This window comes from Psammomys obesus, unplaced genomic scaffold (assembly GCF_907164565.1).
Source record: "Psammomys obesus unplaced genomic scaffold, mPsaObe1.curated_primary_1811, whole genome shotgun sequence".
Classification (NCBI taxonomy): domain Eukaryota; kingdom Metazoa; phylum Chordata; class Mammalia; order Rodentia; family Muridae; genus Psammomys; species Psammomys obesus.
In genome coordinates, this window is record NW_026591598.1 from 13,344,139 (window position 1) to 13,371,198 (window position 27,060).

Below are 27,060 nucleotides of genomic sequence, written 5' to 3' on the forward strand. Positions count from 1 at the left end.
GCACGCATGTAATCCCAGCACTCAGGGAGGCAGAGGCAGGTGGATAGCTCTGAGTTCAAGGTTAGCCTAGTATACAAAGCAAGTCCATGACAGCCAAGGCTACACAGAGAAACCCTGTCTTGAAAAACAACAAAAACAAAAAACAACACAAAACAAAACCAAGTTAGTACTATTGGCTGAATTAGATATATGTCTAACTGCCACAAACACAACTACAGCTAACTACTAGTAATTACTCTCTCTAGGAAAAGAATTATGGGAACTTTCCTTCGATGTCACATCTGTCTAGTTATTACAAAGTTCCATTACAAAGGGTGCAGGGATGGTCTAAAAGTTATAGCATGAGCAGCTCTCCAGAAGTTCGGTTCCCAGCACGATCGGGTGGCTCACAACCACCTGTATCCAGCTCCAAGGGATTCCGAGGCCTCTGCAGGTGCTCAAAATAAACCTTTTTATAAAGACACCCTAAAAGTACTTGATGCGCAAGCCTGGTAACCCAAGTTTAATCTCCCAGAAGCACCCAAAGAAAGGAGAAAATGGACTCTAAAGTTGCCCTCTGACATCTAGGCACAAGTTACTCTATGTGTATACACATGCAAAATCGAAGGGTGTGTGTATTGTACCATGTAGAGGATGACTCAACTTCGAATCCGTTTCCCCCTCCCTCCAGTGTGCTGGGATCACAGATAGGAACCAGCACCCTTGGCCTGAACAGTACTATGGAGTACAGCCAGGGTTTCATGCAAAAATAGCAGGCACCTTACCAACTGAGGCACACTGCTAGACCGCAGTTCTTTTCTGTAGAACTTTAATGAGATCTTAGAAGGCGAACACAGAAGCTCTAGAAAAGAAGTGACTTCCTTTCCCAACACTAGATGTTTTGTTTTGCCCATTTTCGGTTTTCTAAGACAGGGTTTCTCTATGGAGCCCTGGCTGCCATGGACTGGCTTTGTAGACCAGGCTGGCCTTGAATTCAGAGCTCCACCTGCCTCTGCCTCCAGGGTGCTGGGATTAAAGGTGTGCACTATCACTGCCCAGTGTAGCTATTTTCCATAGCTAAAAAAGGTTCACACTTGAGGTACATCAGGATGGTTAGAAGATATGCTCTATACTTATGAGATCTGTCTTTATCAGTAGACAAAAGTAAATAAATAAAAATAAGTCCTGAAATATACCAAGGAATCCCCTGACATGGCCAGCACTAAGAAAGTCTCACCGTCTCCCTGGAGACCTACTCCTCCTATGCCTTGGTGGAGGAGGCATTCGTCTTGGTGGAGTTCTTCTTCGAGGAGATGGTCGCCTCCTTGGGCTTGGCCGCCTTCTAGGAGAGTACGATCTGTCACAACAAATAGAATTAGAACCCAAATAAACCAAGAACAAGGACCTTCTTTACACAAATTCCACCTCCGTGACTACTTCCACTGATGGTAAACTTTTATGGCACACAGAAAAAGCAGACATCATGTAAATGCAGAACGATCTTTGTTCGCAAGACACTCTGACACGATTTACAACTCTCCCTTGAAAATCAGCACAGGCAGCCTAAAATGTACACCGTCCCAGGAGTACACACACCTCGATCGGGATCTGTGTCGCCGCCTTGGTCTAGTATGAGAAGGTGATCGAGAACGGGTCCGAGACCGTGATTTGGAACGTGACCGGGATCTTGGTCGGGTCTTTTCCTTTTCCTTTTTGGAATTTTTTTCTGGAGAAGGTTCTTTGGGCTCTGGTACAGGCTCTGGCTTGGGAGCTTTCAGGATGTCACTGTGGAAATAACATTTTGGTTTTTTCCCCCTGCTCTTCTCAGAATCCTAAGCAAATACAACAGAATTAACTGGTTCTCTTTTTAAAGGGTTTTCAAGGGCTAACAAAATTGCTGCCTTTAGTATTTATGGTGCAAGCTCGACCACCACAGTTCAATTTCCTAGAACCCCACATGAAAGTTGAAGAAGAGAGCCAGCGTGACATTGTGACCTCTTAACAATGTGACCTGTTGGGGCTGGAGAGATGGTTCAGTAGTTAAGAGCACTGTCTGCTCTTCCTGAGGTCCTGTGTTCCCAGCAACCATGCTGGCTCACAACCATCTATCTATACTGGGGCCTGACGCCCTCTTCTGGCATCCAGGTGTACTTGCAGTCAGAGAACCAATATACATAAAATAAATAAATGTTACAAAAAAATGGCCTGTCCCCCACTACTAACAAATTATATTAATAAATTAAGATACAGGTCACCTTAATTTAAAGTTTTCAAAATCTGCAAAGACTTCTTGTGGCCACAAACACAAGGTCCAGCCAAGACAGCACCCTTTAGCTACTTGACCACGTGTGCCATCTATGGACAGCGAGCTGCAGCCACTGTGGGTCCTGCGTGGAGTGTCCACAACTGCAGGGGCTGCAGTGTATGTAGTGTCATACATGCTGCACGGCCTTGTGAACTATGAGACATGTTGTGCAGCAGCTACATCATGCTCAAGCCTAAGGCAACCATGGGGCACACGAGGATCCCATTGAAATGGGATAAAGTGGCTTTAATTTGGTGTATTTTGTACCGCAGTTAACAGAAGCAAATTAAAACAGGAATCTGTCCACAATATAATGGGCAAGTGGGTAGGAAAATCAAATCACAATCGATAAAAATTTTGAAACAATACCAACAGACAAATAGTCACCTCTACAGCACTTCCCTTATATTTTCCATATAATGTATGTAAATTCGGCTCCATTTTCCCACACTAACGTTGTAACATTAAAACTTAAGCCTAAAACATGATTATGTAATGCAATCTTAGGAACGTGCCTTGTAGACGTGGCCTCCTGTACTGAAGAGTCTTTCGTTCTCACTGACGGTTCTGGGAGCTCTGGAGATTTCTCCTTCTTTTCTGGGGCAGGGGAAGGGCTCCGGCTCTTGGTTCTGTGACGGGGAGATCGAGAGTGACTGCGCTTTCTCTCTCTCCTGACAGGGGAAGATCGTCTTCTAGGGGAAGGAGATCTGGATTTGCGTCTAGGACGAAAGCAATTTTTTCAGATTTTTGAATAAAGTGGTTTGGAGTAGACAAAGGGAAAATCGAGGATTAATCTTTTAAGTTACCCACTGTTGTCTGTATCTGAGAAGTTTCACATGGAAACAAGATATCCATTTCATCTACTTGAGAGGGAAAAGGCCAGAGAGAACTAGAAGGATAAGCAAACAGAGGTAACAGCCTCAAGTACCAGTTAAGAGAGAGAGGCACTGGCTTGGGTTGGTTCTCAACTATTCCCAGAGATCATTCAAAGACCTGAGACGAAAAAGCTTAAAGCAACCATTTCCTCAACAATACATCGATTCTACCAAAATACAGGGTTTAGGTACAGACAGCTCTTATCAGAGATAATCAGGGAGAGTCTCAAGATGCAGAAAAATGGATGGGCAATGCGAGCAGTACGTTCTTCAGAAGAAGACAGCAATGCCAAATCTGCAAAAGATGACTAGTTATTGGGGAGCCCTTTCTCCTTTTCACCTGTAGTGTACCTAATTCACTATTTATTACTTTTTAAAACTTGTATTAAAGTTCAACAGCAGACTTAGCCCACTGCTGGTCATAACAGCCTTAGAGGCACTGCTGTGAGTAGGTTTTAGACCTCAGCACAAACTAAAAAACAAAATATTACCTCCTTTCTTTACAAATTCCCACAGATTCATTTTTTAAAATCCTAAAAATGAAAAGCCTAATAGAATTCTCTCACCTTTCACCACAAATATAGTAGAAGCTGAACCGTGGATCTAAAAATGTGAACCTAACAATAGTCTCATTGGAAGAAAGAAGAAAACAAATAAATGATCTGAAGTTTGGGTTCAGTACAATCATCTAAGAAAAGCAGAACAAGGAATTAGGTAAGTATATGAATGCTAACAAAGCAGATTTTTAATAAAAGGGAAACGGAAAGAATCAGAATACAAACAACAAAAATCCCAATGCTTTATTTAAGCAAAGGAATATGAAGTCTAAATTTCTATTTAAGAGCGAGTAACTCACCTAAATTAGGTGATCATTTTAGTCAAATGATCTGTCTCAAACAAAGGATTTTTTTTTTTTTTTTGAGAGTATCACAAAGTTGCCTTGGCTGATCTAGAGGCCACCCTCCCCCCCCACCCCCCCTCAACCTCCTGGGTAGCTGTATAAAACAAGTGCCAAAATGCCTAGCAACATAAAAGATGTCTTTGGCCCAAGGCTCGCCACCCAAGTCCTCTAACTGGAGGAACTTCTGCCAGGGCATTCTTTAAGACCCAAGGCACCTGTAAAACACTGTCTTTGCATCTGTTATGCCATACCTTCTGGGGCTGCGAGACCGCTCCCTTTTTTCTCTGCTGCTTTCTTTTTCTTCCTTATCCCTCTTATCTTTATCTTCATCTTGTTTTTTCAGAGATGCCAATTTTTCTTGTTCAATCTACAAGGACACAATTGAATGCTGAGAGCAGGCAATACAAATGCCATGGGCTGGATTATCACTGGTGTCATAACTACCATTTCACCAGTCTTGGCTTGCAGACGCGTTCACAGGTTCTCAACCTTACTGTTATAACATTGTTTACTACCTAACTCTTATAACTTTATAATTACTTCCTATGTAAGAATTTGCCCATACTTTTTAGATACATTAAAATTTCTTTTAAGTTAAATTCACTTTCTCAGAGGCAGTTACTGGCTTCTGAGAAAACAGCACTCTAGTATTCAAAGGAGGAGTGGTAAACCACAACTCAATGTGCAAACATCTCACAGAATGCCGAAGGCTGGCCAGATCACAGAAGTTAAAATATCTTAAAGAAAACAAACAAAAGTTAAGGTAAACCATCAGTCCACATACTATTTCTCAAGTCAATATAAGAAGGATTATTACTTGTCTCTGTTTTATTTCTTCCTTCTTCAACTCTAAGAAAGCAGAAGGGATCCCAGCGATATTTTCTTGTGCACTTAACAGCAGGGGCCACAGTTCTCCCATGAATTCTCTAGCATTTTTCCCATTCAAAAATCCAGTCAGGTTGATTTGCATCATTTTGGAATCTGGGTTCTGCAAAAAGACATGACAGGAAGAAAAACAGGTTACTCCGAAACCAACCAGCCAACCTAAAACTCATTTAAATTAGTATTTAAAAAAAAAAGTCTACCATAAGGGGCTTAGATACATATATATGCTCTACTATTTTAAAAATAGTTTCCCCTAGTTGCTTCTTGGTAATATTATTTCTAGATAATCAAATTTTCTCTCACTGAACCAAAAGCACTAGAGCAGCCTTTGTGGATTTCCTAAGTATTTAGACTGTTTGGCTGTTAGTGGGCCTCAGATAGTTATCAACTTTTAAAACAATCATGGGTCATCTATAAATTCTTGCATTTACTAACAAAGTATTTTCTTGGCTGAAAAACTTGCCCCAACAAGAAATTGAAAACATACATAAACAGTTCTCTTTACACTATAGGTAACTTTCTATAAAATATCTAGTATCTAGTGCTCAGTTATAAGAACTAACAAGTTATGCATGCACTCTGTAACTTTTGAAGACTACGCTAGAAGCCTGACGACTGCACATGAAAACCTATTACTAACAATGCCACAGATGCTCAACTGTCCACAAAACTAAGTCAAGATTTCTAAAAAGTAATTGGGTTTTTAAACACTAGGTCTGTTGGTCAAGCAACAAGGTCCGTATAACAAGCACAGCTCAATAGCACAAAGCAAGTACAGATTCCAGGTGTCTTCAGTTTCTTCTTGGAACCTTGGGGGTTTGGAATCGCCAAGTCCCCTGTAGAGAAAGATGTTCCCTTGGCTTGCTTCCGACTCCCTACTGCAACTCAACCACCTTGAGTTTAATGTTATATCATTTATCTAAATTGCAAAAGACGAACAAGCAATAATGAGTACACAACCACAAAAAAAGAAAAGATTGTTTAAAAAGTTCTAAACTTTAATCTCATGCTCACTACAAGGGGACTACTACCAGATATTTAGGTTTTAAAAGTGCACTAAAATTCAAATCAGTAAAGCATTTCTTCAATTAAATCTACCATTAAGCATTTAAAAAACATTCTCCCATGTTTCTGGTTTCTAAATGAAATAAACATACTTAAATATAAAGTCCCTTCTTAAAATTAAGTCTTTAAAAACATTCAAAGCAAAATAATTAACATTGTTTTAAAAATGAAATACCTTATTGGTTGGAATGATAATGTTCTGTCAAAATTCAACATGAACTCTTGGGAAAAGGAGTAATGGAAAAGTAAACTCACATCGGTATATTTACCAAAAGGTTATATGGTACATCTTTACTGTCCTTTGGGATGCCATGACAAAATAGCAAACTATGTTATAACAGAAATGTTTTTAAACATCAGATGTATTATCTTGTAGTATTTCATATTGGATCACAGGAACAATTATGTTAACTGGCTTTAACAGGACTGTCAATTCATCTGCCTGCAGTTTAACTATAAACAAAATCCTGTGCCTAGAGTCTAACTGGTAACCAGCTGACTTGTAACTACAGCTAAGACTTTAGCTCTTTAAAACAACATCCAATCAAAGCAGAATCGCCCCTCATGCTTCAAATAATGTCCACCTCAAATGCTATAAAGAGCAGTACACAGCTTTACCAATTGCTCTTGTTTGTGTTTTTGTTGTTGTTGTTGATGTTCGGCCACTTTACACAACTCACCTCCAAACACACACTGCGTCATCAAGGGAGTTGGGTCAGAGCGACATTGGGACACTCACTCTGCTGTGACCTAATAAGGTGATGGTGCTATACTTCAGACGCAAGGAATAACTTCCATTTTGGTTCAGGCCTTTTAAATCATAAATCACATTATCATTAGAAAATTGCTGTCAAAGTAACTTAACATGTAACAGCAAAATTACAAACAGTAAGTTTGATTTTTCACCTGTGTAGCTTTCAAAACTATGCACCTTCACTAAAGTTCCAGCCTTAACAGTTGTTTACAAAGTGAATTCTCTTCACAACAAACATTGTAAAATATTCCTTCTACATTTGTATTCCATAGACAGATTCACAAATCATGTCACATTCAGAAATAAGAGCCATCTGTATGTTAGTACCTTCACTTCCAGCTGGTTGAATATAAATTCAATCACAACATCATCTTCAAATCCAAGGATTTCAGTTACTCTTTTTGTTATCCAAGGCTTTATAACCTCCAAATTTACTTTGCTCATGTCCACCTGATGAAACATGCAAACCATTAAGTACAAGTTCACTGCAGTAAGAAAAATGTTTCGTTTAGCTTATGCACACTTAAAAAATTTTATCTAACATGCTCATTTTTTTGGGGGGGGGGGGTTGTACTGTGTATGTGGTGGCTAAAGGGCGACAACTGTGCAACTGTGAACTTTTTTTTTCCGCACAAGTTACAGTACATCTCCCAACGCTTAAAATGCAACGATTGCTGTAAAGGCAATAGTCCCACCCAGAATACCTTTTTTTCTAGGCATTCTGCAAATTTCAGCTGCTTGAGGAGTTTCTTCTGCTTGTTGCTGAATCGATTATCCTGCTCCGCACTTGTTCCCTGAAGGAAGCAAACACATGGCCTAAGAATACAAGATTAAAATTATCTTCTCTTTTTCAATTAAAAAACAGTGCACACGCAGATCTCTCTGAGTTCAAGGCCAGCCTGGTCTACAGGGTGGGTTCTAGGAGAGACAAGGCTACACAGAGAAACCCTGGCTCAAAAAACAAAACAAAACAGAAGGGTAGTGCACACATGCAGGGGTCAGAGGACGACTTTGGAGAGTGGCTCTCTCCTTCAACATGAAGATCCCAGGAACGGATCTCAGTTCATCAAGCTCGACAGCAGGTAACTTTACCTACCAAGTCATTTTGCCAGCCTTCTTTAAGAAAAATAAACTTACAACAAAAACTTAAGTTTCATTCTTTGGCCCAGGCCAGCCCCCAAACTAACAACAATCTTCCTTCCTGTCTCAGTTTCTCAAGTGACAGCTTGAATCACCATACTGGTAATGTTAAATGGTAGTGTTAAAATTTTTTTTCCTTAAGTAACATTCTCATTTACTTATTTTACTTAGTTATGTTTGCCTACCCTTCCCAGCTCCCACATCCAAGGATCTCACTATTCAGTACTGGCTGGCCTAGAACTCACTATATAGACCAGGATGGCCTCCAACTCACTGAGATCCACCAGCTTGGAGGAGTGCAGGGACTGAAGGCATGTGCCAATAACATGGCCTAATTCCTTCACTTTTAGGGTATATGTCTACCTCCCCACTGTGATTACACATTTCTTCTTACTTTGTTCATTTTACCACATTACAAAGCTCTTCTAGTTTTCTGGAATGTTTTATATTTGTCTGTATCTTGTCTACATTATGTCTAAGCCATCAATCCAGATCCAAAGTAAAAGGCTTTAATAGCAAATAAAGACTGTGACTTTTACAGTCAAAGATAAAGTAATCAAGCAAGTAGAAACACCATTAACTAAAATTCAGATGTAAGTTGTACGTTCCTTTCTAAAAGTAGTTGACAGATAAAGCATCTATATTTTAATATTAAAAAAATACATCCTGGGGCTGGAGAGATGGCTCAGCAGTTAAGAACAGTGGCTGCTCTTACAGAGGTCCTCCTGAGTTCGATTCCCAGCAGCCACATGGGTGGCTCACAGCCACCTGTAATGGAATCTGATTCCCTCTTCTGGTGTGCATGAAAACAGAATGTTCATATACATAAAATAAATAAATCTTTTAAAAAATACATCCTTAAAATAGCAGAGTAAGATACCCTCTCCACAATCAATGTTAAGTTTGACATGTATGCTTTTGCAGATCTGTTAATGTGATGGGCAACACCACATACAAGACTACCGTGCTAATAAGAGCATCCTTTAGGTTGCTACAACTTTAAGATTTTGAAGAGACAGAGGCAGAAGGATTGTGGCAAATTAGAGGTTAGTCTGCTATACATTATCAAGTTCCAGTCAACAACCCAAAATACTATCAAAAGACCAAAATTGGAGGATGGGGATCTATATTTCAGTGTCAAGAGTGTTTACCCACTCTGCCTTGGCTTTAATCCTAGCACAACAGAAATCAGGAATGGTGATGCCTGAATTCTAGTATACTAGGAATTTGGAAAGTCAGAAGTTCAAGGTCATCTTTAGTTCTACAGTTTGACAGAGATACAGGAAATTCAGTGTGTTGGAAGGGGTGTATGGCAAAATCAAAAAACATGGGGCACACCTATAATCCAAGCACTTAACAAAGACCAGAAGTTATCCTCAACTACATACTGATTTAGGGGTACCAATTCTGTCTCAGAGAAGAAGAGAAAAATGGGAAAGGGAGAGACAAAAGGAGGAATAGTGGGAGAGGGACAGAAAATATGAATTAATGAATTTAAAGCCAGGTGAGGTGGCGTACTCCTGTAATACTAAATTTAAGACAAGAGCGGAGGATCAGGGTTCAAGTCAGACTTGCAAATCTGTGGACAGCCTAGACTACAATTAGACCACGTCTGGAGAAAAACAAAGGAACAAACAAACAACAATTTTAAGTACATAAAAACCTAACTTCACCAAAGAACTCGGAGCAGTAAGGCATCACAGTTTTTTATTTCATCCTTCCTCTGGCTCAATTAAACACGGAAGTAACTGGTTCTGATCTGAACTCTACAGACTGGTTTGCTAACCGGCTTCGGCTCCTTGGAGAGTGATCAAGAAAGCTGTTTGGTGTGAGAATACCAACAGCAGAATGGCAAGAGCACTTAGCTGGCATGTACGGAGCCCTGAGTACAGTCCTTAGGACAACAAAGTTTTGGGTTGGGTATAGTGCCCCACACCTCTCTAATCCCAGCACTCAGGAGGCAGAGGCAGGAGGGTCTCTGAGTTGCAGACCAGCCTGGTCAATAGCCAGGGCTTCAGCACGAGACCCTGTCTTAAAACCTAAGTTATCTGATAAGGTAAAAAACCTGAGCTAGGTGATGCACACATCTTTAATTCCTGGTCTACCAAGTGAGTACAGCAACCAAGGCTACACAGAGAAACCCTGTCGGGGGGGGGGGGGGCTTGTAACAGCGTGTCAGTTCTGCTACTGCTCCACTATGTCTGAGAATATACAACCTTATCTCTAAGGATGTTTCCTCTCATGCAAAATTAGGGGCAATGAGCTGGCATGTGGAGCACACTTTCTATCCCAGTATTCAGGAGGCAGAGGCCGGGGACGGGGGAATCTCTGTGAGTTCCAGGACAGCCAGGGCTACAGGCAGAGAAACCCTCAGAAACTCACTTCCCCGATCAGAGGAAATAAGGCAACAAACAAAACAAAACCCACCAAAAACAAACAAAACAAAAACCCCAAGGCTGAATGTCTGGAGTGATAAGGCTGATTATCCTCATTTGATCATGACATGGCAAACGTGCTAAAATGCCACAACATAGACTTTATGTGTGACTAGTACATATCAGTTAGCAGACCAAACCTATTAAAGTCACCCGGAAAGTGATCCTGGCAGGCCATAGCTAAGTGGCACAAAACTTGGCTAGCACATACAAAGCCCTGAACATGGTCCATAGCTCTGCAAAGTTCTTAAAGAAAAAGTCTTTTAAGCTGGGTGCAGCGGCACACCCCTGTAATCCCAGCAGAGAGGCAGATGGATGGCCAGCCTGGTCTACAAAGTGAGTCTAGGAGAGCCAAGGCTACACTGAGAAACCCTGTCTTGAAAACAAAACAAACAAACAAAACAGAAAGGAAGGACGGAAGGAAGGCAGGGAGAAGAGTTTTGGGGCTGGGAGTGGTGGCCTACACCTTTAATCCTAATATTGGGGATAGGCAATCGTTAAAATTAGAGTCCAAAGACAGCCTGACTTGTGTATCAAGATCTTGTCAACTGCCTCCTCAAAAATAAAAACAGAAATTTACTGTGGCTGTTGTTCAGCAAATACCAGATACCATTTCTACCTTAAATGCAATTCTCTCAGATTTAGGTTGGCAGTGTACTAGAAAATTGATCTAAAATCTTTTAACTCAGGTCAAGTGTGTAGCATGGGTTAATGGGAGGCAGAGGCAGGTGGATCTCTGTGAGTTCCAGGATAGCCATGGCTACTACAGAGAAACCCTGTCTTAAAAAAGAAACAAAACAAAACAAACAAAAAAAAGAAAATGTAAAGAGTATAATTTTAAAAGCTGGATTCTTTTCCAGATTCTGTTTACTTCAAAGAAGCAGCTAATTTACTTTATTAGTGATAAAGTGACTAATTTACTTTATTCAATCTTCTTTCCACTAGAAATAATTGACAGGAGAGGTGACGGTGGTGCACCCTTTTAGTGCCAGCACTAGGCAGAGGCTGGCAGTTCTCTGAGTTCAAGGCTAGCCTGGTCTACAGGGTTCCAGGATAGCCAGGCCAACAGTGAGAAACCATGCCTCAAAAAAAAAAAAAAAAACAAAACAACCAAAAAAAAAAAACCATAAAAAAGGAGAGAGATTAGAAATAACTGGTAAAATAAACCTTTAATTGTTTTTAAGTGTAACTTCGGCGCCTTAAGAAACAATGAGTAGTCACTACTACAAAAGGTTAAACGCTTAGAATACTACTGTGGATGACTAATTTGTAGTGCAAAGATTTGGGGTGCTGGAGATAGAACCCAGAGTCTTGTTCAGGTTAGGCAAGCTCTCATAAACTACATACCCAGTCACAAGAGGCATCTTTATTAAACCCTCTTTCTTCCTTCCAATTCTTTTCTTTAAAAAAAAGAAAGAAAGAAAGGAAGGAAGAAAAAAAAAAAAGAAACCTCACACCAACAGCAAATTACACAGTCGATCTAGGGAATGCAAAACTAAGCCGAATTACAGTTAGCTGGGCCTTGGACTTTTACCAAGCAGTCTCTATATGGTTCTACCCTGCATTAAAAGAATCAGCAATCCCTGAAGGGGATCGTGGCTACTTTTAATCCCACAGAGTGTCGGTTCTCATCCATCTGGAGCCCGACCAGATTTCATTTCCTTCAAGAGTGGATGGCTCCCACCTAATAAACTGCCTTAGTGTGTGTGGGGATGCGTGTACCAACTCCAACAAGGAAACGTCCCCTGCCTGTGCTGGGCAAGGGTGCCGGCGAGGAGCGGAGTGGATTCGCACCGTAATCTGCCTCCGCCCTCGCACACACAGCTCGCCCCCCCACCCCCAGAGCCTCGGATTCAAATGTTCCAAGTACAGACTATCTGAGTTCCTCCCCGAAGAGCTATCAAATTGGGCGGGAGCGCTCACGAACTCTGACCCCGCGCCTCCGCGCGAGCTGAAGGCCCGGAGCGTGGACGCGGTACGTGGGGCCGCTGGCTTTCCCCGAAGCCGCCGCCAATAAAGGCCCCCTCCTCAAGGGCCTCTCTCGGTCGCACCCCAAAGCCGTGGCCCGCGCCCGCCTCAGGCTTCCCACCGGCCTCTCCCTAGGGACTTCCTCCTCCGGGCGCCGCTAGGCCGCAAGCCCCGGCGCCCGGCCCGCAAGGCCCGCTAGGCGGCCCGTGAGGTTCCGCTCCGGCCCATTCCCGCCGCCATTTTCCGGCCGCCGCCGCCGCGTAGGGGGGGACGATCCCGGAGGAGGAGACTGCGCAGAGGCGCACCGGTCTCGGCCGCAACGCCAAGGACCGGGCGCGCTGGCCGCAGGCCCCCTCGGGGTCTCTAAGGCCTCCCTCCACGGGCCGCCGGGGCCCGAGTTTGAGCCTCCTGTCGGGTCTTAACAAACAAGCCTCTCGCCTCCCTCCCGCCCCCAGCTCCCCGCGCTTCCACTTACGCGGAAGAATCCCGCGTCCATCTTGCTGCCTCGCTCGGAGATCGCTCCCTATCCCAGCGTGCACCGCGCCGCCGCGACGGAGGGCGGGACCGGCAGACGAGAGCCCAGCGCCGGGAGGCTGCGCGCGCCTCTACGCCCGCCCCCTCCGGCGGGCGTGCGGCTGCGCCTGCGCAGTACGCCGAGAGGCCGCCGCGCATGCGCAAGCGCTCCAGGGCGGCAGCCTTCCTCAATGGGGGGGGAGGCGAGTCCGGCGAGCGTGACCAATGGAAATGGGAGGACGAGCCCTTGGGTCTCCCCACCCCACACATCCTTTTGTGGCGCGTGATCAGCCGTGTGCGCGCTACTGGAGTTGGGCCTTCCTTCGACCCGTAGGCGGGGGGGGGGGGGGGAGGCCTCGGTCTTGGGGTAGGACGGGGAAGTTATGGAGGAGAAAGGTGTCCCGGGGGTGTTACTGGTGAGGCTGCCCGATGGCCAGGGCCCGCCACCTCCCGTGTTGTCGTTGTGAAAGTGAAGATATGGGTGGGCTTTAGGGGGTTGCCCGCGGGCTGGACCCTGGAGTGTCAGCACGAATGAAATCCGCGCGCTCGCCGGATGTGCGTCGCCTCTGGCTTGGGCTTGAGGTGGCCATTGGTTACCTTTCTGTACTTGAGCTGCGAAAGCTCGCCGAAGGGCAGGAAGTGGAAGAGAGCCAAGGCCGGCCCTCCAGCATGTCCATCAAGCGCTTTCTCCCCTTCTCAGGAAGCTTTCGGGAGCCACCTTGTATCGTTACCTCCTCCACAGACACGCTCCTCTTAGGCTTTTTCATGGATAAAAAAAAATGTGAAACTGCTATGTCTGCCCTCAAAGTGTCAGTGTAAACGTGCATATCTCCAGGCACTTTTTTTGCTTCCCACTTGGATACCCGTAGACATTGCAGACCAGACCTGACTAGGCCCATCTCTATCAAAATCACCAAAGCAAGCAAAACGGGGGGAGGGGCGCCAAGGAGGCTGCCTTCGATCCTTCTGACTGTGTAGATAGCAATCAATAGCTTTCCTTTGTTTAGGATAAATCTTGGTGTTGAGCATCCTCTTTCCTGCACATCCCACTTCCAAGCCATGAGGAAATCCACATGCCGCTATGATGAAAGCACAAGGTCCCTTTATCTGACTCGAATTCTTGCACTAGCTCTGTAACAGACACCCCTATTTCTGACCTTTCCACCCAGCATCCATTCCAAAGGAGGCCCGCTGACACTGCAGAAAACCGTAAGCACCTCTCTGTGAGTTCAAGGCTATCCTGGTCTGCAAGATTCTACTACACCAAAGGCTACACAGAGAAACCCATCTCGAAAAACAAAGTAGGCATTCTTCTGCTAAAAAGTCTCCAGTGGTTTCTCTCTCTCATCCCTTCAAAGGTCAGAATCGCCCTTTTTTTGATCCCTTCGGCCTCAGTCCCACTCACTGCTTGAATTTCCTAAGTTTGGCCCTGCTGTCCAAGTTTTAGCCCTGCCTCTGATCTTCATGAAACCTCTGACTGGGGTAGGCAACAACTAGGTAACTTGGCAATCTTCAAATTTCACTCAACTCTCCCTCAGAGAGGAGCCACAACACCCCCCCCCCCCAGCTTTTAGCACCTTCTAATACTTTTTTTTCACTTGTCCTTCAACCTTTTGTTTCTCATAAGGAATGATGCCACCTTCCTCCAATCATTCTTTTTATACTCCACAGCTGTCAAATCTTGACTTCTGCATCTCAATATTTAACAATGGGTTATGGTAGGGCAAGCCTGTAATCCCAGCACCAGGGAGACAGAGGGAGTCTGAGGATTCTGAGTTTGAAGCCATCCTGGGTGGGGGAAAAAACAAAAGAAAACAACACCCTGTCTAAAATGCTGGGCATGATGATGCAGGTCTTTAACCCTGGCAGTCAGGAAACAAATCTGTGAGTTCCAGGACACCCAGAGCTACATAGTAATACTTTGTTCCAAAAAAAAAAAAAAAAAAAAACCAACAAAAAAAAGACATACATACATACATACATACATATATTGTTTTTTTTAAGACAGGGTTTCTCTGTGGGGCACTAGCTGTCCTGCAACTCCCTCTATAGACCAGGCTGGCCTTGAACTCACAGAGATCTGCCTGCCTCTACCTCAGATGAGGGGATTAAAGGCGTGCACCACCACCACCCAGCCTAGCTATACTTTGTTAAGATTACTTTTATGTGTTTGGCTCTGCTACCTGCATGGATGTCTTTGTGCACTGCATGCGTGCAGTGTCCAAGAAGGACAACAGAGCATTGAATCTCCCAGAACTGAAGTTACAGACTGTTGTTAGTCACCTCTTGGATGCTGGGGACTGAACCTGGGTCCTCGCCAAGAGCTTAGTGTTCTTAGCCACCCAGCACCCCCGCCCCCAAGACAGGGTCTCATTGTATAGTTCAAGCTGTCCTGGGACTCACTATACAGACCAGGCTGGTCTCGAACGCAACAGAGGTCCACCAGCCTCTGGAATTAAAGGGAGAACCACCCCTGCTTGCCCTTGTGGCTTTAACGCTGGTCTTTTGGATTAAGGATCTGTGCAAAAACACATTAACGATTTTTCTTGCCTTCAGGGTTGATGTCTCACCCCAGCTGTAGCCAACCTGATTTTCTAAGATGAGTATCTGGATCCTGTCACTTTCCACTTAAAGCCCAAAGAGGCTTTCTATTGTCCTCCAGGTAAAGCCCAGACTGCTTACTGTGACAAAGCTCCTTCCTCCACCTTCACTCCACGGGTGTGTTCTTCCTCTTCACATCCCTCAGAGCTTTAGGCTGTAACATTTGAGCTATATCTCCAACGGCTTCTCCCACCTGCTCCCCCAGCCACTTCCCCACCCCCTCCCCACCCAGCCCTTGACTTTATGCTGTTCTAAACTACAGACTTTTGTCTGCTTTCAAACAGGTTAGACTTGAACTGGCAGGTTTTTAGCCTGTAAATCTGTCAGCCTCAGTGACTCGGAAGTAACTAAGGTGCTCCAGGCCAGCCAAGACGACTTAGTGAGTGCCTATCTCAAACAAAGAAAAAGCCACTTAGTTGTTATTTCTGTAGGTAACCCTTTTCTGACCAGCCATCCTAAAATGGCAGCTGCCCTTTCCATAACATTTTTTTACTGTCTTCTCTCTGTATTTCTTTTAATTTTCCTTGCTCTTTAATAGTGAGGCTTGAACTCAGGGCTCTGTGTAGTCAGACATTTAAACTACATCTTCAACCCATTTAAAAAATGTTTGCTTTTGAGTTGGGTGAGGTGTGCATGTCTTTATTCCCAGCCTTTTGGAGGCAGAGGCAAGTGGGTCCCTGTGAGTTTGAGAACAGCCAGACTATGTAGAGAAACCTTGTCTGAAATTAATAAATTAAGTTTGCTTATGAGATGGGGTGTCGGAGAGTTGCCCCTACTGACCAAACTTACTTTTTTATTTTAAGCCCAGTGAACATATGGAGCAGCACCTTAGCTTGTTGAGTGAATGTAGTTCTAGGCTGGCACCCCACATCTGGACTACTCCCCACATCTGCCTACATTCTCTCCCTCCCTGTCTGTAGGTCTAGGGATGTCACTCAGTGGTAGGGTGCTTGCCCTAGGTTCGATCTACAGCACCACAAATAAAGGTTAAAAAGGCTCGGTGAGCATCACCAAGGATCACGCGTAACTGGTTATCCCCAAACTTAAAACAATAAATTATCATCTCAAAGTTTCTGTGGGTCAGGAATCCAGAGTTGCTTAAGTAAATGGCTCTGGCTTAGGTCTCTCAGAACGTTGGATATGATCCACAGGGCTGTTGGCAAGCAGCCTCAGTTCCTTGCCCACAGTGTGCTGTCCCTGGGCTAACTTCATGACTTGGCAACATTAGAAAGATGCTTTCCTCCAGAGCAGGTGCTCCAAAAGAGAACACAAGTATGAAAGAAGCTCCAAAGACACATAGGCATAGTTTTTACACTGTCCTGTTAATTCTACTGATTACCCGTGTGCAGTAGGGAGAGGATTACGCAAGGGTATGAACCATAGCAGAGAAGAGCCAGGCATGGGCACATGCCTGTAATCACAGCCCCTTGGAAGACCCAGGTAGGAGGATTATGAGTTACAGGCTGGCCTGGACAACCTAGTAAGAGACTGTCATGAAACAAAATAATAAAAAAAAGGGGGGGGGGTTTCCTGTGGTGTTGAGAATAGTTTGTATCTTCTGCTCAGTGATGGACTATGCCCTCAGGACTTTAAACATATTCTCTCCCCTCAGTTTGAATCCACTGTTCCCTCCCAGCCTATGTTTCTCCTCTCTGCCTTGTTTCTTTTTTGTTTTTGGTTTTTTGTTGTTATTTTGAGACAGGGCTTCTCTGTGTATCCTGGCCATCCTAGAGCTCACTCTGTAGAGCAGGCTAGCCTTGAACTCAGATCCGCCTGCCTCTGCCAGGAATAAAGGTATGCACCACTATCACACTCTTTTTTTCTGTTACTTTCTTGTTTGTTGTCTTCTTATTTTTGTCCTATTTATTGTAACAGGGAGTCCTGTAACCCAGAGTGGCCATGGTTGATAATAACCTTGAACTCCAGACCCTCCTGTCTCTACCTTCCAACTGTTGGGATTCCAGGCCTCAGTGACTGTGCCTGGCAAATGTTACTGACCGACAGATTGGCTGACTGATTGTGGATTGAATGTGGGACCTGACACATGCTAAGCACATTCTCTTCCATGAGCTATATCCAGCCCTCACTCTGCCTTGCCTTTCTGTGCCTAGCACCAACCAAACCCTGTTTTTTAACCAGCCGTCTCCAGTTCTTTCCCTAAGGTTTATTCTGGATAGAGCTCCTTCCAGTACGCTTTTCCAAGTGGGACCCAATACTTACCACGTGGTTATTACTGGCTGACGGAGTCCCACTGACACCCTTTGGTTAGGTGGGGACTGTACCTCACTGGTGGAGCCTGAACACCAGACAGTTAAACAAGCCTTAAAATGTCTGTGGGCGAAGAGCTTCCAAAAAAGAGGGGGAGGGGAGGGGCTCCCTGCTTGACCCCTCCCTTCAGTGAATACACTCTACACTAGTTTCTACCTTGCTTCCTGAAGGTAAAACCTCTTTGAGGACAAACTTCCTCTCTCTCTCTTTTCTGTCTTTCCCTCCTTTTCTCTCTTCCTTTCTCTCCCTCTGTTTCTCTTCAAAGCAAAGTATTTGGTGCTAAGTGCATATGCTAAATAACTGAGTAGATAGTTATTAAAACCAATACGGTGAGGCTGGACTTGGCAGTGCCTGTATGTAATTCCAGCACTTGGGAGGCTGAGGTAGGAGGATTCTGAGTTCCAGGCCAGTCTGGACACATAGAAAGACATTGCCTCAGACAAAACAAAAGTTAGTCCCAAGAAATAAAAAATAAGAGATCTGTGGCACAATTAAGTGTTCTAGTATAGAGCAAACTCTTGGATACGAGAGTAAACCTTTATCAATAAAGTCTGAATTTTTTTTTTTTTTTTTTTTTTTTTTTTTTGAGACAGGGTGTCTCTGTAGCTCTGGCTGTCCTGGACTTACTCTGTAGACCAGGCTGGCCTCGAACTCACAGAGATCCATCTGCCTCTGCCTCCCCAGTGCTGGTATGAAACATGCATGCCACCCTTCCCTGGCTAAAGTCTGAAATTTTAACAGCAGATATAATGTTACTTAAAGAGGCCCACTGTGCCAATCACAACTTCTGCAAAACAAAACAACACTCTCTACAAGGCAGCCAGGCACGTAGAGAGGGAAACTGTGGCAAGTCAGTCTTGCCAGGATGGGACCTAGGGCCGTTTGCGGGGCAGTGAGGCAGGAAGTGCGACTTCGGGGAGGAAGGTGACTGGAGAGCTTCTCTACCTGTTCCCTCAGTTTCGAGTAAAACTGCACCTTCAACCCTGGCGCTCAAGAGGCAGAGGCAGGCACCTGGCCTTACGCAGCAAGTCCCAGACCATCTAGGGATGTATAGTGAGCTGTTCCTATCGCAAAAGCTGGGCTGAGGTATGGCTCAGCAGGTGAGAGCACGTGCTGTTCTTCCGGAGGACCCAGACTTCTTTTCCGGCGCCCACATCTGGTGGCACACAACCACCTGGCCTCGGTGGGCACCGCCACACACATGGGGCCATAAACTCACCCAGGCACATGGACATACACTAAATAACAAACCTTTCAGCTGAGTGTAGTGACACGAAGCATAATGCCAGCACTCAGGAGGCAGAGGCGGGCGGCTTTCTAAGTTCAAGGCCAGCCTGGTCTACAGAGTGAATTCCAGGATGACCAGGGCTACACAGAGAAACCCTGTCTTGAAAAACCAAAAAATAACAAAAGGCTTACTGGCAGAGTGTTTGCCTAACATATCCAAGGCCCTTGCTCCAATCCTCAATACAGAAAAATGGGGGAAAAAAATCTCATAACCTACCACAGCTGCCAAAATGGCTCTGGGAGTAAGGATGCCAGCTGATGCGGCATACAAATAATAATAAATTAACGTAAGTAAAAATTTGAAAATAATGTGAAAAACAACCTGCAAGTAAATATCGAATCACTAGATGGCGCTCTTCCCTCTCAGGATGGCGGGGGTGGGGGGTAGAGAGAGGGTCTGCTCTGAGCAACCGTAGGCCCGGGCTTGGGCGTGACTTGCTGTTTGATGCTGGTCCCCTGCTATGTGTTCGTTCTTAAGGGACACAGAGGAAGTGTAAAGCCTGGGATGTTACCGGGCAGCTGGGAGGAGGTAGCAGCAGGCATCAAAGGAAAATGTAACCATGTTCCTTGCATTTTCTTCCCTTTTAAGGTCTCAACAGTTAGAGTCAGACAACTGTGTGCATGTTTTTGTTAGTTTTAATTTTTTTATCTCTTAACTCTCTGTGTAGCGTAGAATGATCTCGAGCCTCTGATTCTTCTGTTCTCCACCTTACATATGCTAAGATCATAGGCATGTAAATCACAGCTGTGTATTTTTAAAATAAGGGATGAACTAGGCATAGCGGTGCACACCTTTAATCCCAGCACGGCGGTGGCAGAGGCAGGCGGATCTCTTTGAGTTTGAGATCTGCATATTGAGTTTCAGGCCAGCTAGGGCTGTATACTGAGACCCCTTTTCAATAATAAATAAATTAAATAAGGGCTGGAGAAGCAAGAGGATTGCCAGTGGATGGGGGAAGTGGGAGATGTGTCAAGAATTCTCTCCCCCAGCCTGTGCGTTCTCTCATCTCTGTCATCTTCCCTCCCTTCCTCTCCTTCCTTCTCTTTTTTCCTCCCTCCATCCACTTTTCTCCTCCCTCCACCTCCTCTCCCTTCCTGCTCCTCCTTTCTTTTTTGGGTCAGGGTCTCACTGTGTAGCCCTGGCTACCAGGAACTCACAGAGATCCACCTGCCTCTGTCTCTCACGTGCCATCACACCCTAAAAGATATGTCTTTTCTATAATACTTGTAACACAGCAATTATAGATATACAGCTTTAAGTTAATCTTTTAAGTGCTCGGGCTTGAGCCAGATGTGTTAATCCCCACATTGGGAGGTGGAGGCAAGAGGACCGGGAGTTCAAAGTCACACTTGATACATATCAAGTTTGAGGCCAGCCTGAATGACATGAAACTCTGGGTCAAAAGTAAGTAGGGGGTCTAGAGAGGGCTCAGTGCTTAAGAGCTGCTTTTGAGCTGCCCTGGCAGAGGATCCGACCAAGCTTGGTTCTCAGAACCCATTTTGGGTAGCTCACAACTGCGTGTAACTACAACCCAGGGCTATCCAACCCCTCTGGCCTCTGTGGACACTCACGCACGCACAATAGTAACGGTTGTTACAGGCTGAATTCCTGCCCCTCCCCTTTGTATGAAAAGCCTCCTACCTGGCAGAACCACACCCTTCTGGGCTTTCCAGCAGTAATTAAGTAATTATGTGAGCTCATTAGGAAGGCCCTTCTCTGGGATGACTGCTGTCCTGTTGTTTGGGCCTTCCAGGCTTCTGTTCAGTTATGGCAGCCCTAGCAGGCTTCAGGCTCCGGAGCCAGTTTACAGATGAATGAGGTGGGGATTTAGAGAAGTGAGTCGCCACACAGCCAGCATGCACGAAGAGCCAGCTTCAGGATCTGGTCCACAGGCTTAGGGTTGGCATTCCAGAGGCCCAATATTCTTGTAAGTTTCTAGGAAAACAGGTGAGGTGGAGGAGGAAGTGCAGATGGATCTTATCCTGGCCTGGCTGGCCTCTGTGGGAGTGAGTCAGGACAGGAAGGTAAGGGGAGTGTGGGGCTGCGCTGGGTAAGGCTGAAGTCACTCAGCTCCAGATAACCATTTATTGTGCTCCATCTGTGGTGATGGCCGCCCTTTTCTCAGTGGGATTCTAAAGGCCTTTCCGCATCCCAGGTCTTATAAGGAGGTCACATAGTCCTCAGGGAAAATTATAGGCCAGACCCTTCCCTGATAAGGAAACTGCTCTAGCAAGCATCTTCGGATTTCTAGAATTCCTAGACCCACCTGCTAAGGAGAGCTCAGTCTTAAACAGTGACCTTTAACTGTACTTGGAGAGTCTCCCCCACCCTTAGGATAATTAAGTGCTGTATTTTCCTTCTTGTGGTAGGACCATTAAAGTATCCCTGACCCCCCAACCCCATAGAATCAAACACATAAACCCTCAAAATCCCTCCCTCTGCCCAGGGTTTATATTGTCCTTAATTTCACAGGAATAAAGCTTCATACTTTCTCACTTCAAGACCTTCTGAGATTCCTCATTTATCCCAGGCAGCATCTTGCCTGGGCCTCCAGGCCTATGTCTTGGCTGCAAGCCCACCAGGCATGGGCTTTGGCCTGCACCTCTGCTGGGAACTAAACTCCACTCTTCTGGAAGGCACACAAGCACTCTTAATCGACGGACCATCTCTCTAGCCCCTCCTCTGTAGCTCAGGCTGGCCTCGTATTTCCTACCCTCTGGTTTCCTGCCTCCAGGTGCTGATGTCGAAGGCATGTTGCAGCAAGCCCAGCCTTCTTACACACCCTTATACACCATGATTGCTGCTGCTTTGAGCTCTTTGCCTGCCGACGGTGCCTGCGGCATTACGGATGTCTCTCTTTGGGCACATCTTTCTCTTCTTTACAGGTGATGGTTAACTGTTGTTATTTTAAGACTTTTTAAATTTATAATTATATGTGGAAATTTTTTTAAAAAAAATTGTGCGTCTATGTGTGGTTGTGCACATGAGCCCAATGCTCATGGAAGCAAGAAGAGGTCATTGGGTCTCCTGGAGCTGGAGTTACAGGTGGTTGTGAGCTGTCTGACCTGGGTGCTGGGAACTGAGCTCCACTCCTCTGCAAGAGCAACAAGGGCCTTTAACCACTGAGCTGTTTCTCTACTCATGAAGTTTACTGTTTTGCTGAACCTCTTACACCTGTATTGTATTCTGTGCATAGTAGAAAAACATTTAGTATAAAGGCTAGCACACCGCATTTTCCCCTGAAAAGTTTTGAGTTCTATGGCAGAAGACAGTTCAATTACTACCAGGTCAGCTCCCCTTTGTGAGGGCTTGGTCTTGGGCATGTCAGTGTTGATTTTCATGTTAGAATTTCTAGAAAGAGGAAGAATAAAAAGGAAAATGCTTTTAAAGCACTACCCAAAACACTTCTAAATTTTTAAAAAAATATATATATACTCAAAGGTCTATGAAAGGGGCTGGAGAGATGGCTCAGCAGATAAAAACACTTATTGCCCCTGCGAGGACCTGGTTCAGTTGCCAGCACCCACATTATGATTCACAACCATCTGCAGCTCCTGTATCAGGGACTATGTTGCCCTTTTCTGACTTTCTTGGACCCTGCACAAATTCGGTTACTTTTTTCCTCTCCTTCTTCCCCTTTTTTTTGGAGGGGCGGGGTAAGGTTTTTATTTTATTTATTTTCTTGTTCATGAATGTTTGCCTCCATGTATGTCTGTACATCACGTGTGTGTCTGGTCCCTGTCGTGATCCCTGGAACAAGAGTTACAGGCAGCTGTGAGCTGCCATGTTGGTGCTGGGAATTGAACCTGGGTCCTCCGCAAGAGTAGCCCTCTGAGCCAATGCCTCCAGCCTGAATCTTTTTTTTTTTTTTTTTAAATCTATGTAATGTAACAAACATGGAAGGGAAATACAAAGAAAATCACCCTGAGGTATATCTTTGGCAAAGTAGGGAAAGCCAAAGAAAGAGAAATTATGAGGGGCTGGAGAGGTGGCTCAGTGGTTAAGAGTATTTGCTGCTCCTACGGAGAACCCAAGTTCGGTTCTCAGCACCCATATGGCTGCCCACACACACATGTAGCGCTACTGCCAAGGCATCTGTTGGCCTCTTGTGGCTTCTCTACGCATCAGGCATGCACGTGGTGCGCATGCATGCACGCACGCGAGCAAACACATACACACGTAGGATAACATTTTAAAAGAAAGATAACATGAAAAGAAGCAGCCGTTAAATAAAGATGCACTTCCACAGGGAATAATGATAAGAATGACGTCTGATTGGAAGCTGTAAAACAAAAGAGCTACATCTTTGAAGGGAAACATGTCAGGCACCGTTTCAGTAGGAGGCTGTGGTGGGCTTCTGACCAGAGAGGATGGTGATAGAGATGATGTGGGCCTGGTGAGAAAGATTTGCTCCTGGGATTATGGCCGTGCCCTGTTACCCAGCTTGTTTGCTTGCTGCTTTAAAAAGCAGGGTTGGCCGGCCAGTGGTGGTACCCACGTTTAATCCCAGCACTTAGGAGGCAGAGGCAGGGGGATGATCTCTGTGAGTCTGAGGTCATGCCAGCCTGGTCTACAGAGTGAGTTCCAAGACAGCCAAAGCTACACAGGGAAACAAAACAGAAAAGCAGGGTTGGAGTTTAACAGAGATCATAATATGGTTTCAAATACTAGGGCTAAAAGAAAGACACTGAGGAAGAAAGCGAGACACCCCTGAGGCTGTGGGCTTGGGCTTCTGACATGAGTGTGGCCTCCTTTTGGTTTTTAAGAACAGGTTTCATGTGGTTCAAGCTGGCCTCAAGCTCAGAATGTGGCCTAGGCTGGCCTTAAGTTCCTCCTCCTCTTCTTCCTCCTCCTCCTCCTCCTCCCCCTCTCTCTCTCCCTCCGCTTCCCTTCTCTTTCTCATCCTCCCCCTCTTCCTCCTCTTCCTCTTCTTCCTCTTCCCCCCCTTCTTCCCCCCCCCCCCCGCGCGCGCGCACACACACACACACACACCGCTCACCGAACACCGATGACAGACTCACGCCACCACCCGTGGCTGGGACTTTGTTTGTGATGCAACGGTGGGTTAAGTGAATTGGAGGAACGATCTAAGGTTGAGGAGGAGAGGAGGACGGATGGTTCGGGATGAAGTGGGAAGAATTAGGAGGCAAGGGTGTTATTTTCTGTGTCCAGGGGGACAGTGCACAGTGCACCCCGAGGTGGGGAGCGTGGTGGAACCCTCTGGGCTGGGGACAAGCATAAGGCTGCAGCACAAGAAAAAGGCATGACCTTTATCTATATTTATTTATTATTTATTTATTTTTGACATTTGTTATTGACCACAAACTCTCTTAATTCCTTTTCCATTGCCGAAATAAATCCCTAGACCAAACAGCTTGGGGGAGAAAGGCCTTGTTTTGGCTTACAGTTCTGTACCCATCTGTACTGGATGGGTACAGTCGGTTAGGATTTGAAGAACTTCCTGGCAGAAGCAGGCAGCAAGGATCAGGAAGTGAGGGCAGGCTACAAACCCATAAGGTCGTGTCCAGTAATGTACTTCCTCCAGCAAGGGTCTACCTTGGAAAGGTTCCACAACCTTCCCAAACAGCCCTGGCAGCTGGGGACCATGTATTCACACACACAAGCCCATGGAAGACATTTCACTCTCAGACCTCAGCACTGATTCCTTATCCTTCAGTTCCAGGATGTAGACACCTCCTACCACTGTGGGTTGATTTTTTAATTCCTTATACTCCTAATATGACTCTGAGAGCAGAACTGCACAGCTTGAGGAAGCTGGGGATATGCTGGTGTGCTTTTCTGGGGTCATTTAAGGTGGTGCAGCGTTCCGGAAGAGCGCAGGGTGAATCTGAGCCTAGCAAAAAAAGCCCGGTGTCCCATCGATCAGGAGGCAAGAGGATGGAGAGTTGAGGCCACCTGGGGAACGTAGAGAGATGCTATGCCGAGTAAAACAAAGTGGCTAGAGATCCAGGAAAACTTTATTCATTCAGAAGATTGAACTTGATACCTGGGCTGATACACAAAGGGCTTCCTAAGGACCCCAGAAGGGGCTCTGGTGCAGCAGCATCTGCTAAGCTGTTGCCGTTTGCTTCTTTGCCAGGACATTGCTATGGACAGAATGGTTGTCCCAGGACAAAGGGCTATAGAGCTGAGACAATGCCCCTGCTGTGTGTTCCCATCCAGTGGGCTTCAGACAACTCCTGGAGACATTTTTGTTGGGTTAGTGTACACCCACAAATAGCTACTTTTAAAAGAAAGGAAAAAAGAAAAACAGGACAATTTGAGGGCTATTTAGAACAGGCGTTTAAAAACTAGAACACACAGATGTGCCTGCTGTGCTGGGTAACAGACTCTGTCTTGTTCGCCTCGCCTCCAGCCTCTCCCACGCTGGCCTGTTCTGCATATGGTGGCTGGACTTAGAACTCACTCTGATACAGATAGCGGTGTCTGTTGTCCCTGGTCAAGCACTGTTGTTTATTTAATGGTCAATATCTCCAATGTGTGTGTCCCCATGCACTCAGAGGCCACAGACACCAGATCCCCTGAAACTGAGGTTACAGGTGGTTTTGAGCTACCTGATGTGCTGGGAATCACACTCCGGGCTGCCTCTGGAAGCACTGAACCACTGAGCTCTGACCCACTGAGCCTCTTAAGCCCAGCATTTTCTTCCCTTAAATTATTTATTACATTTTTCTGTGTGCATGTGTGGAGCAGTCAGAGGATAGCTCTGGGAATCAGCTTTTCCTTCCACACGTGGGTCCTGGGCATTGAACCCAGGTTTGTTGTTGTTTGTGATGTTTGTTAGTACGTGTATATTCACTGAGCCACCCCACCACACCTGTGCTCACGAATTTTCAACAGCTCTCCGTTGCCTTTTAAAATAACAAAACATGGATGGTCCTCCCCACCGGAGCCTCCCTCCTCCTCTTCTTTTGGGTTTTTGCTAAATGGAAGTGTCTCTGTCCTGCATAGCTTTCTTCTTGCTCTCTCTTCCTCTCCTTCCGTTCTTCCAAGACCTCACTCTTCCACAGTGCTCCCTCTCCCTTCCACAGTGCCTTTCCTCATAGCCCATACTTGCCCAATGGCTCCATGCTGTGCTGGGTGCTCCAGCAAGATCTTCAGAGAACCCCTCCGAGGGCCTTCCTCTACACACAGGTTTGTGCTGTGTGGCCCTTAGTTTCTGTCTCCTCCATGAGAGGGGCATTCTAGAATGTTTCGTGCTGTGTCTGTTGCTCTCGGATGTTGGCTTGCAGCCAGGAAACTGAGCACGAAAGTGAGAGGCAGAAGGCGAGCAGATGCCCGTCAGCGCCCGGCTTTGCCCTGCTCTTCTTTCTGCTGTCCTTGCTGTAATTCTGATCAGTCCAGATGCTCCACTCCAAAGGAGGCAACAGCACAATAAAGTGGAGGAGGGCAAGTGGTGCTGGACTGATTAGATAATTTCCGTGTGGGGAACAGGGGCGCCCGCACACACGCGCACACACACACACACACACACACACACACACACACACACACTCCAAAATCAATAATAATGTGACCTTTGAAAGGAAACAGCACAGGCTGTTTGGTAGGGTAGGCTCAGCTGGTAGGGTAGGGCCCTGGGTTCTCTCATAGAAAAAAAGCGTGGTGGTGCAGGGGTGCAAGCCTGTAATCCTAGCACTAGGGAGGTAGAGGCAGGAGGATCTGGAGTTCAAATCCTCACCTACATTATCTTAGACTTAGAAGAGATGGCTCAGTGGGTAAAGCGGGTGGGGGAGGCAAGCACCAGGTCCCAAGTTCACATGCGCAGCAACCTTGTGGAGAGCTGGGCCCCGCTGCTCACACTTGGAACCTCAGCACCGGAGGGAGATGGAGACAAGGGGGTCTCCAGAGCTTCGGGCCACCAGCCTAGCCAAAAGAATGATGAGCTCCACCTTCAGTGAGAGCTCCTGCCTCACAGAGGGCGGAGAGCAGCACAACAGCTGGCCTCCAGGAATACCTTGGTGGGCGCACAGGCCTGTGTACACACAGGAATGTGTATACACGGAAGAAAGAAAAGAGAAGAAGGCCACGGCTGCACTGGGGGTCGGTCTTGCCTTTTGTA

General features: G+C 45.7%; 1 protein-coding gene across 11 annotated transcripts in view; it reads right to left on the bottom strand.

Moving 5' to 3' along the window:
* Positions 1-12,863, bottom strand: part of Srrm1 (serine and arginine repetitive matrix 1) — a 34,053-nt gene extending 21,190 nt beyond the window's left edge. For 6 of the 11 annotated variants that reach the window (XM_055610776.1, XM_055610777.1, XM_055610773.1 and 3 more), the window contains exons 1-8: positions 12,783-12,863; positions 7,469-7,558; positions 7,092-7,214; positions 4,878-5,048; positions 4,312-4,427; positions 2,800-3,003; positions 1,576-1,764; positions 1,217-1,336 (exon numbers count right to left, since the gene is read on the bottom strand). In XM_055610776.1, the coding sequence (XP_055466751.1) occupies positions 1,217-1,336; positions 1,576-1,764; positions 2,800-3,003; positions 4,312-4,427; positions 4,878-5,048; positions 7,092-7,214; positions 7,469-7,558; positions 12,783-12,803 (1,034 nt within the window). In that variant the 5' untranslated portion in view covers positions 12,804-12,863. Of the gene's footprint in view, positions 1-1,216; positions 1,337-1,575; positions 1,765-2,799; positions 3,004-4,311; positions 4,428-4,877; positions 5,049-6,690; positions 6,821-7,091; positions 7,215-7,468; positions 7,559-12,428; positions 12,517-12,782 lie in introns of those variants that run through there. The other 5 variants (XM_055610781.1, XM_055610780.1, XM_055610778.1 and 2 more) reach the window with 3 other exon arrangements.
* Positions 12,864-27,060: the final 14,197 nt, after the last annotated feature.